General features: G+C 36.2%; 1 protein-coding gene across 1 annotated transcript in view; it reads left to right on the top strand.

Moving 5' to 3' along the window:
- Positions 1 to 16,081, top strand: part of LOC121411072 (solute carrier family 25 member 40-like) — a 29,650-nt gene extending 13,569 nt beyond the window's left edge. Inside the window, exons 2-11 of the mRNA XM_041603564.1 lie at positions 5,968 to 6,169; positions 6,513 to 6,572; positions 7,150 to 7,268; positions 7,815 to 7,882; positions 8,293 to 8,420; positions 9,402 to 9,575; positions 10,168 to 10,277; positions 11,178 to 11,259; positions 12,178 to 12,258; positions 13,231 to 16,081. Coding sequence (XP_041459498.1) covers positions 6,046 to 6,169; positions 6,513 to 6,572; positions 7,150 to 7,268; positions 7,815 to 7,882; positions 8,293 to 8,420; positions 9,402 to 9,575; positions 10,168 to 10,277; positions 11,178 to 11,259; positions 12,178 to 12,258; positions 13,231 to 13,328 — 1,044 coding nt within the window. The 5' untranslated portion in view covers positions 5,968 to 6,045 and the 3' untranslated portion in view covers positions 13,329 to 16,081. The remainder of the gene's footprint in view (positions 1 to 5,967; positions 6,170 to 6,512; positions 6,573 to 7,149; positions 7,269 to 7,814; positions 7,883 to 8,292; positions 8,421 to 9,401; positions 9,576 to 10,167; positions 10,278 to 11,177; positions 11,260 to 12,177; positions 12,259 to 13,230) is intronic.
- Positions 16,082 to 17,557: the final 1,476 nt, after the last annotated feature.

Below are 17,557 nucleotides of genomic sequence, written 5' to 3'. Positions count from 1 at the left end.
GATTTTATTTCATTACCACATTTCAATACCAGAAGTGCACAAGTATAATCATTTTTCAATATTACAATCAAGCATTTTCCATCATAGTGATGAACATAACATGATTCTTATTCTAATCATACTTGGAAAATTGTCTCCTTTATCTTTTTAATTGTAAAAACGTATGTTGCTCTGAACTGAAAATATAAATACTAGTTTAAACATATATAACATGTATATAATGAACATATTTCAAGAGTTCCTCGTCACTTAATAAACTTGAAAGAACAAATCCATATAAATGAATATACAAATAGTATAAAAAATTGTTTCTTTTTAAAAACTAATCATTACTAACCTGTTTGTCGTGCTTGTCCTCTGGCAGTCGTTGTCCGTCATCATATATGTTCGAGTCTGTTGACCTTTTGTTTTCGTTGCTCTGACCTCCAACAGCTGCTTCACGTGCTTGGCGTATTAATCTCTGATTTTTTACACTCTTCCGAGCATACTCCATCACTGTCATGATCTGTCACAGAATGTCCCTTACGCCATTCACTTGTCTTGTTCCTTATGCACATAATGATGCTTTCTATTGCCATCATACCAGCAGCCAGCTTCATGTTAATCGGTTGATCCAACATTCCAAAATCGTGCTCCACTCCTACATTGGTTTTTGGCACGCTTCTGGTCTCTCTGACTTTCTCCTCTTCCATTTCTGCATGCTTTCCTGACAACAGGTGATCTTAAAGCATTTTTTTTTCAGTTACCTAGCAAAAGGTAACAAAGAGCATTTCCAATACCTGCTCGGTTATTAGATCAAAGTCAGTATTATGGGTGAGCCGGATGACCAGTGCAATGAATATGGGATCTGAAGGGTTATGTCTGCCTTCAAACAGAACATCTTCACCACATATGAGCTCACTCGCATCACACAAAGCAGACATGCCTCGTGTCGGTTCATGGTAGCTTCATGACCTTGGTTGTTAATGACTTGCCAAAATGGACCCACTACTAACTTGCCAATCAACCCCAGTGCTCGAACTGCTGCAAGGTATTGACTCACACCAAGGTCTGCATGCACCGCTTTGAAAAGTAGGTTGTCTTCCTTGTGCTCCTCAAAAAATTCTTTGAGATGGTCTGAGTGATAGAAAATGCCATTACAGTTATGAAATACTATGTTAAATCTGTTCCCCTTGAATGGTGCAAGAGGAACAGAGGTTATGTTGTTTGACTGCAGGAATGAGCAGAATTAAAGAGGCTTCCTTGATTTCTCGCAACCCCGGTCCTGTACTGACTTGCAGACAGTCCACACCAATTGCCATATGCCACAACCAGACTCCACATGAACCCCACTGACCTCCTCAGCTCCCACTTTGTCTTCGCCGAAGATCATCCTTTTTCAGGCTTGGATTGTGAGAGCTGAGTAGTCTGCAAGACCAACCAAATAATGGATGCCACAGTAAAAATCATTCATGGTTGCGAATGTGGCCTGCTCGTCTTTATTCATGTCATTCCATCCTTGAACGACATGAGGTAAAATGCTTGCTCTTTAAACGCCTTGAGTACATGTAGGTCATCACATTTTGTTTTGGCTATCTGGCGTTAGCTCATGATATTCTTGATGTTTGCTATTATTTTTTCTACCAGCTATGTTGAGCCTGGTATGTCAGTGACTTCTTTCAATATGCTGAGAAGAGTGTCTAGGGCTGTTTGGGCAGTCCCACCTTCACTCTCGCATTCCAATGGTCATTGCTCTTGGTGTGCTACCATCATCTGACCCTTTGTACACATCGAATGAGGAGTAATGATGCCCTGATTTTGTTGTTGCATTGCTTGAAATGGTTGAATCCTCATTTTCTGCTAGAGTCAATGGCACTTGCACTTGAGAGATATTGCATGCTTCCAGACCTATGGTAGCTGCTGTAGATTTCTTCAGGAGTCTGACATTCTTCATATTGATGTCTGTGAGGCCCTCCAGGACAGTTCTGACCACACTCTCACATTTCCTCGTACTCACCCCACGCTTGGTTAATAGGTCCATGTAAACCTCTCTAATATGGTGAGTAACGGTATACATTTGCTTTATTTTGAATGTTGTTGGCTTCTCAAAGTCTACATCTACATTCAATTCTTACTCCAAATCTCTAATTTGGGTGTTCAGTTGAGCTATCACAGCAGTTTGCTTTGAGCTCTTGTTCTTTCAACATCCTTAAATTTTGCTCCCGCTTTTGATTGGCGATATGATTTGAAGTGTGCCCTTTTCTTCTTCGTCAGTTTCATGATAGATTCTCTTTCTGTGCTGCTCTGAACGTTCCATGTAGCTTTAACAGCTCGCTCTGGCAGTGGAGCAACATGCATTCAGTATGCTTTTTCTGTACCAGATTATTAGTACTACCTGTTACAGCAGTAGTCGTAGTGGTACCACTACATGTAGATGTAGTAGAGCAGAAGAAGCTGGATCAGGGATTGAAGATTCTCTCATCTTCAATTGCCTCTTTTGCCTTTTTAAGGCAATGTTAGCTTTTCTTAACTCGTGACTTTTTAAGAGGGTATTCCTGCACCTCCGAGCATTTGCTGTTTCTCTGGTATTCTGTCAAATACTGTCCTGTGCCTCAGCTAATTCGAAAGCAAACCAGCCTTTTCGGCTTTAAGCATTGCGCACTCTCTCTAAAATGCTTGATCGCCTTTGCAGTCACGCTGACTCTGCCCAGTTCGGATTTACATGTACACTTAATGCTTACATCATCGAGCTCCAGCTTCAGCTTTTTATTTTCATCACTAGATGATTTTATTGTTTTCTCTAATTCATTTTTAGTTGCAACCTTTCAAGGTCACTTTGCCCGATGAAGGGGAAGGAAAAGGAAGATAGCCGTCAATTTACATAATGAAATTCAAGATCAAACAGAATTAAAATTAAATTATACGAAATGATGTTAGTAAAAAACCTCCATTAAAATAAAAAAATATAAACATGATCAGATATTACAATTATACATAATGCTTTGTCATTGAATATTAGAGGAACATCTGAAGATCTGTGCTAACTCGTCCATTTTCATGTCCGTCTGCATCCCTGTTTTGTCAATGTCCTTCATGGTCACGTCAGTCTGTGTCCCTGTCTCGTCAATGGCCATTCAGATCACGTCAGTCTGCATTCCAGTGTCTACCGTCTTTTCCACGTACATGTACATCGTTGACACATCAGTCTACGTTCCAGTTGCCACCGTCGTCACCTGAGATGAATTATGATATGAATGTACATGTAGATGTTAAAAAATATACGTCGTGACCTGACATCAGTCTGTGTTCCAATTGCCACCGTCGTGACCTGAGATGAATTAGAATATGAATGTGGATGTTAAAAATACATATAATCAATATTATCAAAATACAACTGTCTGCCAAGCGAAGAAAGCTGAAAAATACCAACGATGTCCTCATTGCAGGACAATTTCATTTCTTTTGTATAAAGTTTTATTTGATTATATTTTATTTCCACATTTCAATACCAGAAGTGCACAAGTATAATCATTTTTTAATATTACAATCAAGCATTTTCCATCAAAGTGATGAACATAACATGATTCTTATTCTAAACATACTTCGAAAATTGTCTCCTTTATCTTTTTAATTTTAAAAACGTATGTTACTCTGAACTGAAAATATAAATACTGATGTAAAAGTATAGCATATGTATATAATAAACATATTTCAAGAGTTCCTCGTCACTTTGTAAACTTGAAAGAACACATCCATATAAATGAATATACTAATAGTATAAAAAATTGTTTCTTTTTGAAAACTAATCATTACTAACATGTTTGTCGTGCTTGTCCTCGGGCAGTCGATGTCCATCATCATATATGTTCGAGTCTGTTGACCTTTTGTTTTCGTTGCTCTGACCTCCAACAGCTGCTTCACGCGCTTGGCATATTAATCTCTGATTTTTTACACTCTTCCGAGCATACTCCATCACTTTGTCATGATCTGTCACAGAATGTCCCTTACGCCATTCACTTGTCTTGTTCCTTACGCACATAATGATGCTTTCTATTGCCATCATACCAGCAGCCAGCTTCATGTTAATCGGTTGATCCAACATTCCAAAATCGTGCTCCACTCCTACATTGGTTTTTGGCACGCTTCTGGTCTCTCTGACTTCCTCCTCTTCCATTTCTGCATGCTTTCCTGACGACAGGTGATCTTAAAGCATTTTCTTAGTTACCTGGCAAAAGGTAACAAAGAGCATTTCCAATACCTGCTCGGTTATTTAGATCAAAGTCAGTATTACGGGTGAGCCGGGTGACCAGTGCAATGAATATGGGATCTGAAGGGTTATGTCTGCCTTCAAACAGAACATCTTCACCACATATGAACTCACTCGCATCACACAAAGCAGACTTGCCTCGTGTCGGTTCATGGTAGCTACATGACCTTGGTTGTTAAGGACTTGCCAAAATGGAACCGCTTCTAACTTGTCAACCAACCCCAGTGCTCGAAATGCTGCAAGGTATTGACTCACACCAAGATCTACATGCACTGCTTTGAAAAGTAGGTTGTCCTCCCTGTGCTCCTCCAAACATTCTTTGAGATGGTCAGAGAGATAGAAAATACCAGCACCGTTATGAACACTATGTTCAATCTGTTCACCTTGAATGGTGCAAGAGGAACAGAGGTTATGTTTTTTTACTGCAGGAATGAGAGGAATTGAAGGAGCGTTCCTGATTTGTACTCACCCCATGCCCCATTAATGGGTCCATGTAAACCTCTCTTATGTGCTGAGTACTGGTATACATTCGCTTTATTTTTAATGTTGGCTTCTCAAAGTCAACATCTACATTCAACTCTTCCTCCAAATCTCTAATTTGGGTGTTCAGTGGAGCTATCACAGCATATTTTGCTTTCAGCTCTTCTTTCAACTTCCTTGAATTTTGCTCCCGTGTTTGATTGGCGATATGATTTTGAAGTGCCCTTTTCTTCTTCGTCAGTTTCATGATAGTGTTCATATTCTTCTCTGCCTCTCTTTCTGTGCTGCTCGGAACTTTCCACGTAGCTTTAACAGCTCGCTCTGACAATGCAGCAACATGCTTACATTATGCTTTTTCTGTACCAGATTATTAGTACTGCCTGTTACAGCAGTAGTCGTAATGGTACCACTACACGTAGATGTAGTAGAACTGATAGCAGGAGAAGCAGGATCAGGGATTGAAGATTCTCACATCTTCAATTGCCTCTCTTGCCTTTTTAAGGCAATGTTAGGTTTTCTTAACTCCTAATTTTTTATTAAGAGGGTATTTATTCCTGCACCTCTGTACATTTGCTACTGCTCTGGTATTCTGTCAAATACTGTCCTGTGTATCAGCTAATTCGGAAGCAAACCTGCCTTCTCGGCTTTAAGCATTGCGCACTCTTCATGCGCTTTTGCAGTCACGCCAACTCTGCCCAGTTCGGCGTGGGAATATCTTCACCGGCTGCTTGATGTCCAACTTTGAACACTGTTTGCTTACATTCATGCCAGTCTCCTGATTTTTGGAATTATTCCTTTTCATTGCCGTTTTGATGCGATTTTGATGCCTAAAACAGGTTTCTAGCAGCCTCTGATCTTTCGGAAATCTCGGTAGTATTTCACATCTGCTAGCTTATTTGTACCGTTATTTTGTTCAATTGTACTTAGATCTATTTTATTGTGGAAACTATTTCAAAAATTATTTTTGATGATACAAATCAAGCGAGGCAAGCATAATGGTGGACCAGTGAGCGGTTTCGAAAGAGGTGGTTGATATGTTGTGGATTCACTATACACCCTGGTTTTCTATCATGAATCCAGCCCTAAAAAGTGTACGTTAAATGGCTCAAAATATAATTCTGTTTCATTTCCTATGTTTATATTTCTTCAAAAATGATCATTTTTAGAATGATTGTAAAAAAAAGGATTTTAAGTTAATTCTGTTTTTATCTCGACGTGTTTTCCATTTATGTCTCCTGCAGCTTTGGATCAGCTTTGTGCATGGATGCCAATTTGTTTTCATTAGTATACCAGCTTCGGTGATGTGGTAGATAGCTAGCATGATGTCAGGTCAACATGGGAAGGAGGAAGAGGGAAAGACCGCACAATCAAATCCCAATGCTTTGAAACCGTGGCACCAAATGGTTGCCTCTGGCAGTGGGGCCCTCATCACTGCTATTACAAGTAAGATATTGACTTTATTTGGGTTGGGACAAAGTGATATTTTCTGGTTTCAATGGTTTGGCAAAAAGCTTTAGATGCAGAGTTGTAAAATTGTATAATTACAGAACAAATGAAAAGAATGAGTTGAAATATAATGTGCCTCTTTTTACTTGTATATACTCACATTCCTCAGAGAATTGATTAATTTTTCTGCTGAAATTTGTTGTTAAAACATTGTGTAGTTGGTATACTTTAACTGTATGTTGTTAATTTATTTAATGTAAGAGATGTTCATGGGATGTAATATGTCATATTCATCTTTATTGGTGTGTTTGATTAAAAATAACCTGTCTTTATATTACAGTGACCCCACTTGATGTGGTGAAGATCAGACTACAAGCACAGGCTAAGCCCATGCAGAGTGGTAAGTAATGAATTGACCACTGACCTGTAGTTAAAGTTGTAGGAGCTTGCATTTTTGTCTTGCCTGCATAGCAGAGCAAGACTATAGGCGCCGCTTATCCAACGGCAGCGTGGTCAACATTGAAATCTTAACCAAGGTTGAGTTTTTGAAGTTTTTTTTTAACTTAAGAAGTATATGGACCCAGTTCATGAAAATTAGACATGAAGATAATCAAGTATTACTGAACCTCCACCCTTAGTTTCAGGTCACATGATGAAGGTCAAAGGTCATTAAGAGTAAATTAACTTAGATCCTATTAGGGAAATAACATAGATAGAAATCTTAACCAAGGTTAAGTTTTTGAAAAGTCAATTCAAAGGTCTCCTTGGAGACCTTTGAATTTTGTTACATGTAGGGATACAAATAATTTGTTACATGATTAACAAACTCTCATGCCAGATCGTGAAGCCTGGCATACCATTGTTGATTAATTCTTAGAGTGTAAATTTCAATACTAATGCAACCTCGTAAAACATATAGTAAGACCATTCATCTTCAACATAAGTGCATTTTGATTGTTTCTGTCACACATGTGTAGGTCAGTGTTTTTTCTACTGTAATGGACTTATGGACCATGTATGTAGATGCCTCAATGGCTCTCAACCAGGAACAGCCGCTCCATGGTACAAGGCACCTAGCAAGTTTAATGGCACCTTGGTATGTTTGCAAAGTCCATTTCTATAAATCAATAAGAATTCAAATTGATGTGTTTCAATGGTCTCCACAACCATCTCAAATTTAGTATTGGAATGCATTAAGACACCAAGAACTATGGATTAGGGCAACACAAATTGGGTTTCCAGATTTGTGTGGAGCTTTAAAGAAAACTTCATGAAATTTCACAGATTATTGTGAAAAATGTCAATTTAGAATTAACCTCAAATTTTCATGTATATGTAGTTTGTACCTTTGAAGCTACAAGGAGTGGGATATGCATTGGGAGGGGCCTAAATCTCCTCTAAATTCACATCGTGTTCTTTATTAGAATGATATATATTACAGTTTAAGAATCAAACTTAATTTCACACTTATGGGTATGTCATTGTTCAGAAAACTAACACAAACTATATCACAACATAAATTGGTGTACATATGTTTTAACGTTGGTTCTTTAGGTTATCACATAGTGTACATGTAATGAGCAGAAGTTTACGAACCAAAGTTTACTGATTAATCTGATCTTAACGTTTATCACTTTTACAGGATGCCTTTGTGAAGATTGCACGAAATGAAGGAGTTTTCAAGTTATGGAGTGGTCTCTCTCCCACACTGTAAGCTCACCTATTCTTGACTGCATGTAGTGGTATCACATATGGTGTAAATATTGGCTGTAGAACTGCTTGTTTGTAGATTTTATCTAACTGGCACGTCACGTGCAGGTTGCACGTGTTAGGTTTGACAGCTTTAGTGTTGTGACTTCCTGTTCAAAACAAATAAATGAGTTAGCCAGGCTAAGGGCCATGCTGGGATATTGCAACAACCATGTATCATTGTACAAACTTCTGTGATATTCATATCAAAGAAGTATAGGCCTATATCTTTGAAATATCACTTTATTACATACATGTCAATACTTTGATTTGTATTTAGATCAAGCATCCACAATGTTTCTCACTTCCTTGAAATGAATCCAATCCGTGTAGAACATGAAGCACTTTGCATTCCTCCTTTCTTTCCATAGTGTGATGGCAGTACCTGCAACCATCCTGTACTATACCTCCTATGATCAGCTGAAGTATCGTCTCGACTACAAGCAGGGTGTCAAGGGAGAGCTATGGAAACCAATGGTAGCAGGGGGCGGTGCTAGATGTAAGCCATTTCCATATGTCTATCACCCAGTATAGGCTCATTCAAACATGGCCCAAAAATGCTCAACAACAATGTTGGAAACATTTTTTTATAAGTTAATGGGGAATGGACTGAGAAAAATGTAATAGAGACCTTCAACAAAAGCCAGAGGACCGATAAAATTCTTTAGTAGGTTGGCGCAAAGTAGTTATGCAGAGAAATCTGTGACATTCAATACATCACGATGTCATAATGAAGCAATTGATGATGTCATTAGCTTGTTCTCGTAATTCTGGACAATGATTTGAAACTTGAAGCATACAGTATATTTCATTTTTGTCAGCTTCACTGAGGTGATTGCCTCATCATGTCTGAACACTATGGTCTGTATTCTGAACTCGGGTTTAAATTAAAACCCTGGTTTAAAGTTGTGGTTTAACCATGGAGAGCCAATTGGGGCAAGAATCCCTAAGAGTGCACATCCAATTTATTACATATGTCACCCAAATTGTCTGGGAATGATAACTGAAGTATATTGAAGTATTTTTCTTCATTATGAAAGCATCAGAAAACTAAATAGTAAACATAAGAAATATAGAATATAAACAGAATTTTTGAACTTTTGGCTCCCCATAATTTTAGCACAGAGTTAGGCCGAGGTCTAAGTTAAACCTGACTTTAGAATACGGGCCTATGGTTCGTATTCTGATCCCCAGTTCAATTTAAGGACGTTCCCCAGTTGTGTTTGCATTCTGACCTGCGCATGTTTTACAAAAATGATTGCATGCTTTTGCTATTAGTTTTGGAAATACCTTCCTGCCATTAGGAAAGATTCTTAAAGCTTTTCATTAGGAAATTGTGTTGTTACATTATCACAATTTTTTAATGAATCATGCAGCAAGACTCTAGGTATGTGGAATATCATTATCTTCATACTACAGATAACCTCAAACAATTGCAGACATGGCATTGACTATCACTGCCTTTCTTTCCTTATTACAGTATTCGCCTGCACTGTAATTGCCCCGCTAGAGCTTATACGCACCAAGATGCAGTCCCGACCTTTGACCTACGCTGAGATGGTAGGGTGTGTCCGCACAGCTGTCACAGAAGAGGGCATCATGTCGTTATGGAGGGGGTGGAGTCCTATGGTCTGGAGGGATGTGCCCTTCTCAGGTTTGCAAAGATTTTTTTTAATGGTTTATTCAATTAACTCTGATTTGAAATACAGTTTTCTCATCATTATCAAGAATGTAATGGAATTTTACAATGAATTTAATGATATTTTCTTGAGCAAATTAAAAAAATTCTAGTAAAGTTCAGATGTTGCCAGTGTGTAATTCAAACAATGAAGTAGTCAGTGGTAGTTTTAGATAGCTGCATAATTTGTGTGAAAAAAAATGAAAGGAGAAAAGGGAAGGATGTTGGGTGTAAGCCTTGTCTTAAGTGAGATCATTGGTATTGTTTTCAAGAATGAAACTGAAGGTTGATTCCATAACATTAGATACATATTACTCTAATACTTGGCACTTTCCTTAAGTGATTTGTTTCTGATTTCTAGTTCACATGAAAGGTGGCAGTGCTTTGAAACTATGATAGCTTGAGGATTTGAAGTTAAGTCAGAATGATTAAAATTGGGGGTTGGATGTACAAGAAGGTTGAATGTATGATGAAATTGTCTGGAAGTCACATGCTGATGAACAAATTTTATAAATTCTATTCATTTTTAGATAGTCCTAATCCTCCTTCATTTCCTCTTTATCTGTAGTTATATTATGGCTGAACTATGAACCTTTGAAGGGACGAATTTGTAAAGAATATGGTCTTACAACCCCAACATTTCCCATTGCATTTTTCTCAGGAGCATTTGCTGGCACAGTGAGTATTTTAATTGAAAATCATATTTGATTCTTCTAATAATCACTTTCAAAATTATTCAGTTATCCAAAAAGGATTATATACTGAGGAAAATGAAAATAAAGCCATAAAACAATATCCATACAACCTAGATAAACTTGACTGGATTTGTGTTGTGTTCAATTTAAGTATGATAGATAATTCATGGAATAAGCTATGTTAATATTGTTATACTTCCGTTGTATTGGAGACAAATGTTGTTGACTGTACTTATATTGTATTCATACATACCTTGGTTTTACCACTTCATTTTTCTAATATAGAAAAGTATATCTTAGTTCGATGGTCCTTAAAGGGCTGATAAGGTGCTAACCGTCATGGTATGTAGGAAAGATCTTTGCGCTTTCTGGGACAGTTTCACAAAGCCGTTTGTAAACTGTGAAACTGTCCCAGAAAGCGCAAAGATCTTTCCTGCATACCATGACGGTTAGCACCTTTTTGGGGCTATTATGAAGTACCCAAATTTTCCTGGTGAAACAATTTGTTGATAATGAGAATTTTAGTCGACAAAGATCAGATTTGAACTTGGAGCTTATGGGAATTAAGGTGATTGAGAAACTAATTAAGCACCCCTGGGGTCCGTAGCTCAAAGCTTAGCACTCATCGTTGAGCAGTATTTTATAATCGATTGCATTTGATACAGTGTACAATTTATCTTCAAAATCAAGCGCTTGATTAATCGCAAATCTTTTTGTTACGGGTCCCAGAAAGTACCACCAGTTACCGATGAAGTCATTTGAAATGTCTATATCAGGTTTAAAATTCTGAAATAAAACAAAAAATAACTGAGGATATGTAGTTTGGGCAAGGTGATTTGTATTTGAAATCTTGTATATTACATTGTTATGAATTTGACTTTAGATTGCAGGAGTCCTAACACAGCCTTTTGATGTATTAAAGACGCACAGACAAATAGAGATGGGGGATATTGGAGATATGAGAAGTAAGTTAACATCAATTAATTGCACCATGATAAATATACTATTGTTTCAAAAATGGAAATAATCTGAACTGATAAATTTGTTGTGATTTAAGTTAAGTAATTCTTTCATGTAATTTACAACAACAAGGCAATATCAATTATTAAATGCTGAAATATATGATTCTATTATGATACTGCTGGGGGTGATGTACATAGATGATAAAGATGATGGCAGTGTTTTGTAAACTATTCAATTTTAGAAGCATTTCTTGCAATGAGATTTTTAAAGAATTACCCGCAGATGCCGTTGACATTTCATTAATTTGTGTGATTTATGCAGACTATATATCTGTATTCGGCCATTTTTGATGAGATGAATTTTTGGTTGGGGGGGGAGGCAGTGATCTGGTGATTCTGAGTTGGGTTTGAATCCCAGCTATGGCGTGCTTTCCTTCAGCAAGAAATTTTATCCCCAATAATTGTGCTGCACTCTACCCAGGTGAGGTGAATAATGAGTATACCAGGATGAATTAATTCCTTGGATGCTTCACATGCTGGAGATAAAGCATGGCTGTATAATATTGCATACCTTTATTTAGGCAACTAGATACATGGTGTTCTAAGAATGCTACATATTATGTTGGAGCTCTTGATGAGCTGATGCTATCGAAGTTATCGTCTCTCATCTGTTTTCATTAAATGAATGAGATCTTCTAGGTTAATGGCAACTGTGCCTTTTATGTTTTGAAACATAAGTCATGTCAATTCTGATTCCATCTGTCTTCAAGGGTCTCATAGTTTATGGCCTGCAACATTCTTGTGATGGTGCTGGCCGTCTTCAATTCCCTGTGCAGAAATGAGCTGCTTTCCTCTCCTGATGTTTAAAAACCAAATTGTTTCTGTTTTGACTAAATATATTCTTTTTATTTGTTGTTTTAGGGTCTAAACAAGTATCGAGTCACACACTAGACATCATGAGGAAGTTATATGCTGAAAAGGGACTGAATGGCTTATATGCAGGTGAGTCAAACAGTTAAATTCTTTTTATGTGTCTAATTTACATTGAAATTTGGCTGGTCACACATGATAAAAATACACTGTATAAAATATAAAAGGCTGATTTGATAAAATACACTTTCTACAATGGTCGGTTATGTACACTTGAAATTAATTGCATTAAATTTAAATAATGAAATCAAATTTCTAAAAGAAGACAATTTATTATTTGAAGTGATGAAGTATATTATCCAATTGTTGCATAAGTAAATACAGGATCAATCCAGTTGAAGAAATAAAGGAAACACATTAAAAACAATTATTATTGTAAAGAAACATTTAGAATAATCAAAGTACCATCTTACCTTTTCAAATCTGAATATAAATTGTTAATTCCTTTTCTTTTGGGGTTTGAGGTTTCCTAACTCAGCCTTCCTTGAGATGGGGAGTGAGGGAGGGGGACTATAAACTATAATTAACGTAGTATGTAAAAGGGGTGGGACCGACCTGATGGGAGTTATTCCATATTCTGTAATTTTGATTCAGGAAATACCGGTTAAATTTCACAACTATTTTGAAAATAATGTCCAGGAATCAAAATGAAATTAACAAGTATTCAATTAATTACTATTACTGTAATCACAATGAATAGTGTATCCTTACTATAACCATCCTTTGTAATGTTATGTGATTTTGTATTTGTTTATTTATCCAACCACCTCTCTCCTGCAGATTGATCTTTGATTTTCTATGTGGTATATATGCATGTACACAAATCTTCCTATAGTTTATTTGCAGATTTTTAAAAAAAATCTTGCTTTGGCAATGTTGAATTGACACATATGTATTCATTTTGAAGAACATGCTTTTTAGTTGGAACGCTCATTCTCTTGATTTGATTTTTTCTTTCTCAGTCTTTGAAAATCCTCATTCAATATTTTTTAGTTCTACAGTTAACGTTCATCTGTTCATCTTCGGTCCCTATCCTGTTTTCAGGTACCCTGCCTAGACTCTTCAAGATTACACCAGCTTGTGCAATCATGATCGGTTCCTATGAACTGGGTAAATCTATCTTCCTCAAGGATGTCAAATGAGATGAATACTCTTGCCCTTGGAATGACATACATTTGTTTAGAGAGCTTTGAGCTATTGATACCATCCATAGGAATCATGATGCCTTATCCATTGATATCTGACTCGATCATGCTGATGGCAGACTTACCATGCAGTAATTGTTTTTCTTTACTCCTTTGAACAATTTGCTCTATTGGATCAATGATTGTATTTTTGTGAACAATTATGATCATGATGCCATCAGTCATGCTGACAGTCACAATGCCTAAATGCTGTGATAGGTCACTGAAGTGGATACCAGTATTAAAAAGGATTTTCAGTCTACATCCAGCAAAAGACTTCAATTATTTTGCTTATATTATGATAGTAATAATGATCATGGCAGTAATAAAGATAAGGATGATAATAATATGGGCTATCTGTAGTCCAACTTTTCGATGCCCATGGTGTTAAAAAAAAATAGGCATTACTTAGTACAGATGAAAACAACTCCACCATCTTACTGATTTAAATTAAATAATTTTTTGAGTCGCACAAAATGATAAAAATGGGGATAACATTTGAAGGGCGCCTTACACAAACACTTTCAAGGCTGCAGTTGGGCTAAATATCATCACATACCAGTGTATTCTATTGTTGCTTAGTTCATGTAAGAGTGAAAGATATGTTTATTTGTTTTACTTTCAAAATGTGCAACATTTTTTAAGTTACTACTGTACTTGCTTGTACTTGACACAGTCTTCCCCAATGAGATTTATGAGATTTGATGTATTCATGGCTATGTGAACAAAGCGGGCAAAGAGTGAACTTACTTTTTTATTCTATTTTAATCAATTTTACTTATCTACTTCTCTGATTTTTTTTCCCCTTTAAAAAATTTCCATGTTTGGGTTCGCCTCTGACATATGTGTTGATAAGGGTGTAAACAAAGAATGGAGCTGAGCAACTAGCCATTCATTATTAGCCTTGTCATTGGAAGGTCAGGGCAACCTTGACATGAACAATTCAACATGCTACAACAGCTCTGTCTACAGAAAGCAAAACTTTTTTGAAAAATGGGATAGTTGTTTTGAGTGAGGTTCTTGCCCACAGCTAATTGCTTTTACCTCTGCTTTTTTGTTTCCTGTCATGCTGCTAACCTCACAAAGGGTTCTGGGGGAAAAAAGGGTTTTCACTCCCAAATGAAGATGGTTTCTGTCAAATTTCTACAATAAAATCATACCAACCTATTTTGCCCGGAAATTTTTTAGAGGGTGGTGCAGCACCCCCGCTTGTAGGACCATGCCTCACAAGAGAGCAGGGGTGCATCAAGGCAAAAAAATGGTAAATGGGGCAAGGACTGAAATGGCATCCATTTCCAAAATCTGAAACAGGGGAAAAAAAACAATTGGTATCATAATTACCGTTAGCAGGCGAGCCACCTTACAGTCGCTCAAGCATTTGAGAAATTTCTTCCTAAAGGGCACCCATTCACCTCACCTGTGTTTAGTGCTGCACAATGTGGGTAAATTTCTTACTGAAGGAGAACAGGCCATGGTTTGGAATAGAACACGAGTCCCTCAGATTGATACATTACTTTGTTTTGATGGTCTGTTTCGTCCTAATCATGTATATGTACCGAACCATATGTCATATTATACAATTAGTAGTTGCCTATAAGTCGACTTTTGTCTAGTACTAGCCATTCATCATTCCCATCAGAAGAATAATTAACATCAATGGTGAATCAATACCCAAACACAAAAAAAGGTCACTGCAAGTCGGCATTCAAGCAATTTTCATCCACTCTAATTCTTTCTCATTTCAAGTCAGTGAACAGTAGACTTTTGCAATTTCAAAACACACCTCTTACTTCATTAGTTGTTTGAAGAAGTTTATGTAAATGACAGATAAATATCACTTGCATGCAACTTCTGGAAAGTTTGACTCTCAGAATTTCATTGTTGGCTTAATTTGATGCCCCAATTCCAGCCGTTGATTGCATTTTGTTCAATTGAGGTGGTTTCCTTATTGTATAATGAGTGTTTTCATAGATCAAGATCTTGATTAATTCCCAATAATTTCTTAGGTTTTCATGAAAAGGAAATTGCAGTTATGGTTATTATAAATTTGGTGACAGCTGTCATTCAATATCACTCAGGAACGAATGAAATTTAGGTTTCCATGGAACCATTGAAGTTAGAATGAATGGCAAATATTATGCAAAAAAAGATGCCTTGTTAATGATATCAAAGAACAATATATAAACAATAGTATGTGGATTTTCAAATATGGCATCACATAACTTCCTTTTCTAATACTTTTGATGATGATGTTAAAGCATTGAGATAGTTCTGTTTTACCTCTGTGGTTAGGGTGTTGATTAAAAAATATTGCCAACAGACATACCTACGATACTAAAGCAGAAGAATCATTTACTAGTATTCAGATTTATCTTTAGATTAATCAGCTCTCAAATAATTGTTTAATTTTTTTTTCTTGAGAAATGTACTAATCTATGATTTTCTGATATTTTATTGAACTTAACTGATATATGTAAGATCATGTTTCTATGAGTATTTTATTGTTCTTGTCAGAATTTCAAAAAAATATCATTTTTTATTATATTTTGCTCTTTTGCCTGGTCCATGCATTTATATTGAGACTATGTATAGATATTGTAAATTACAGATATTGTATGCCCAGGCAGGGACTTGGCAACAATAATGTGTATAAACAATCATATTTAAATTGTCTACTTCCATTTGTGGGAATAAAAGAATTTTGATCATAATTTTTATTCAGGTTTGCTGGTATTATTTTTTGTCCTCAGGCCCATTTATTAAAAAAAAACATACAATTGCAGCTGCTTTTGCCATTAGTGTATTACCATAAAGAGACAGCAACCAATCAAAATGAAAGTCTCCTTGGTAGTTACTATAATGTCTTAAGTTCATGAAAAAGCTTTAACCCTATCATAACTGGGCTATTTCAGACCAACATATGCTGGGGGGTCAATTTGACCCCACCCTCAGATCTCTGCCGTTGATTGCCGCAAAAATTTGCACGCGCGTAGAGCTGGACGTAAACTGCTAGACTGTATAGAAAATTTTTCAAAAAATTAATTGCTTATATTTTTTTTTAATTAATTATGGAAATAAGCGTATAAACTTTGCCCTAATTTTGTTTTGTGTATGTTTTTGCCTTTAATTCAATTCATATAGCTAGTAGAATGCTAATTTTTGGTGAACATATAGATTTTTACATTTCTAACAAAAATCTACAAAAAAATTTGCCAAAAAATAATCATTTTCCTATGTATCTTATTGTTTTTTAAATTCTTATTTATTTCCTTGTTTTTTCAAACCTTTGTTTTTTTATTGTTTTTTTTTCGATGAACTTTGTCGGGGACCCTTTAGCGATCATAAATAACAAAATAAATCCATCTAAACCAACAAAAGTAAAAATAATCATACATTTATAATTTTTGGTTGAAAAACACAATTTGCATTGACTTTGTACACGTAATCACGGTTTTGAGCAACTTTGGGACCGACATGCGCTTACAAAATATTGCGTAATTTCAGAACCACGTACACGGTATTGGTCTCAAAAGATGCGTAAGGCTTGAAAGTAAAAAAATTGCATTGACTTTGTACACGTAATCACGGTTTTGAGCAACTTTGGGACCGACATGCGCTTACAAAATATTGCGTAATTTCAGAACCACGTACACGGTATTGGTCTCAAAAGATGCGTAAGGCTTGAAAGTAAAAAAATTGCTTGGCGGCGTAGCGGCAAAATTTGTTAAGGGGGGGTCAAATTGACACCCCCCTTTAATAAGGGTTAAGAAAAAGGTGTGCTTAAACTCATCCAAAGAATACTGGTTTTGGATAGTTTCTTTAAATCAGTATTTTAAAAAATTGATCTCTCTATTTTGCATAACTTGGTCTCTCTTACTTATTTGTCATAAATAATAATTGTAATGTACTTGCTTAAAGTAAGGAGGCTGTGCGATGTGCAATAGCCTGACCAAATATTTGACATTCACTTGAAGGCGTACACGGATATGAAAGACCAAATAATTCTAATATTAAGAATTCAATAAGTTGATGTTTCATCTGAATTTGAGGAAATCTTGAGCTGCTTGTCAGACTTGACTCATTCTTTTCAATATTTGTTCCACTGTGATATCAAGATTGCATCAGAACTAAACAAAATAAAATGACTGGGGTTTAAGTCTTAGCTACATTGCTGTAATTAGATATTT

Source organism: Lytechinus variegatus, chromosome 3 (assembly GCF_018143015.1).
Source record: "Lytechinus variegatus isolate NC3 chromosome 3, Lvar_3.0, whole genome shotgun sequence".
NCBI lineage: Eukaryota > Metazoa > Echinodermata > Echinoidea > Temnopleuroida > Toxopneustidae > Lytechinus > Lytechinus variegatus.
The sequence above is the reverse complement of the archived record's forward strand: the minus strand, read 5'-3'. Positions and strand labels throughout refer to the sequence as shown.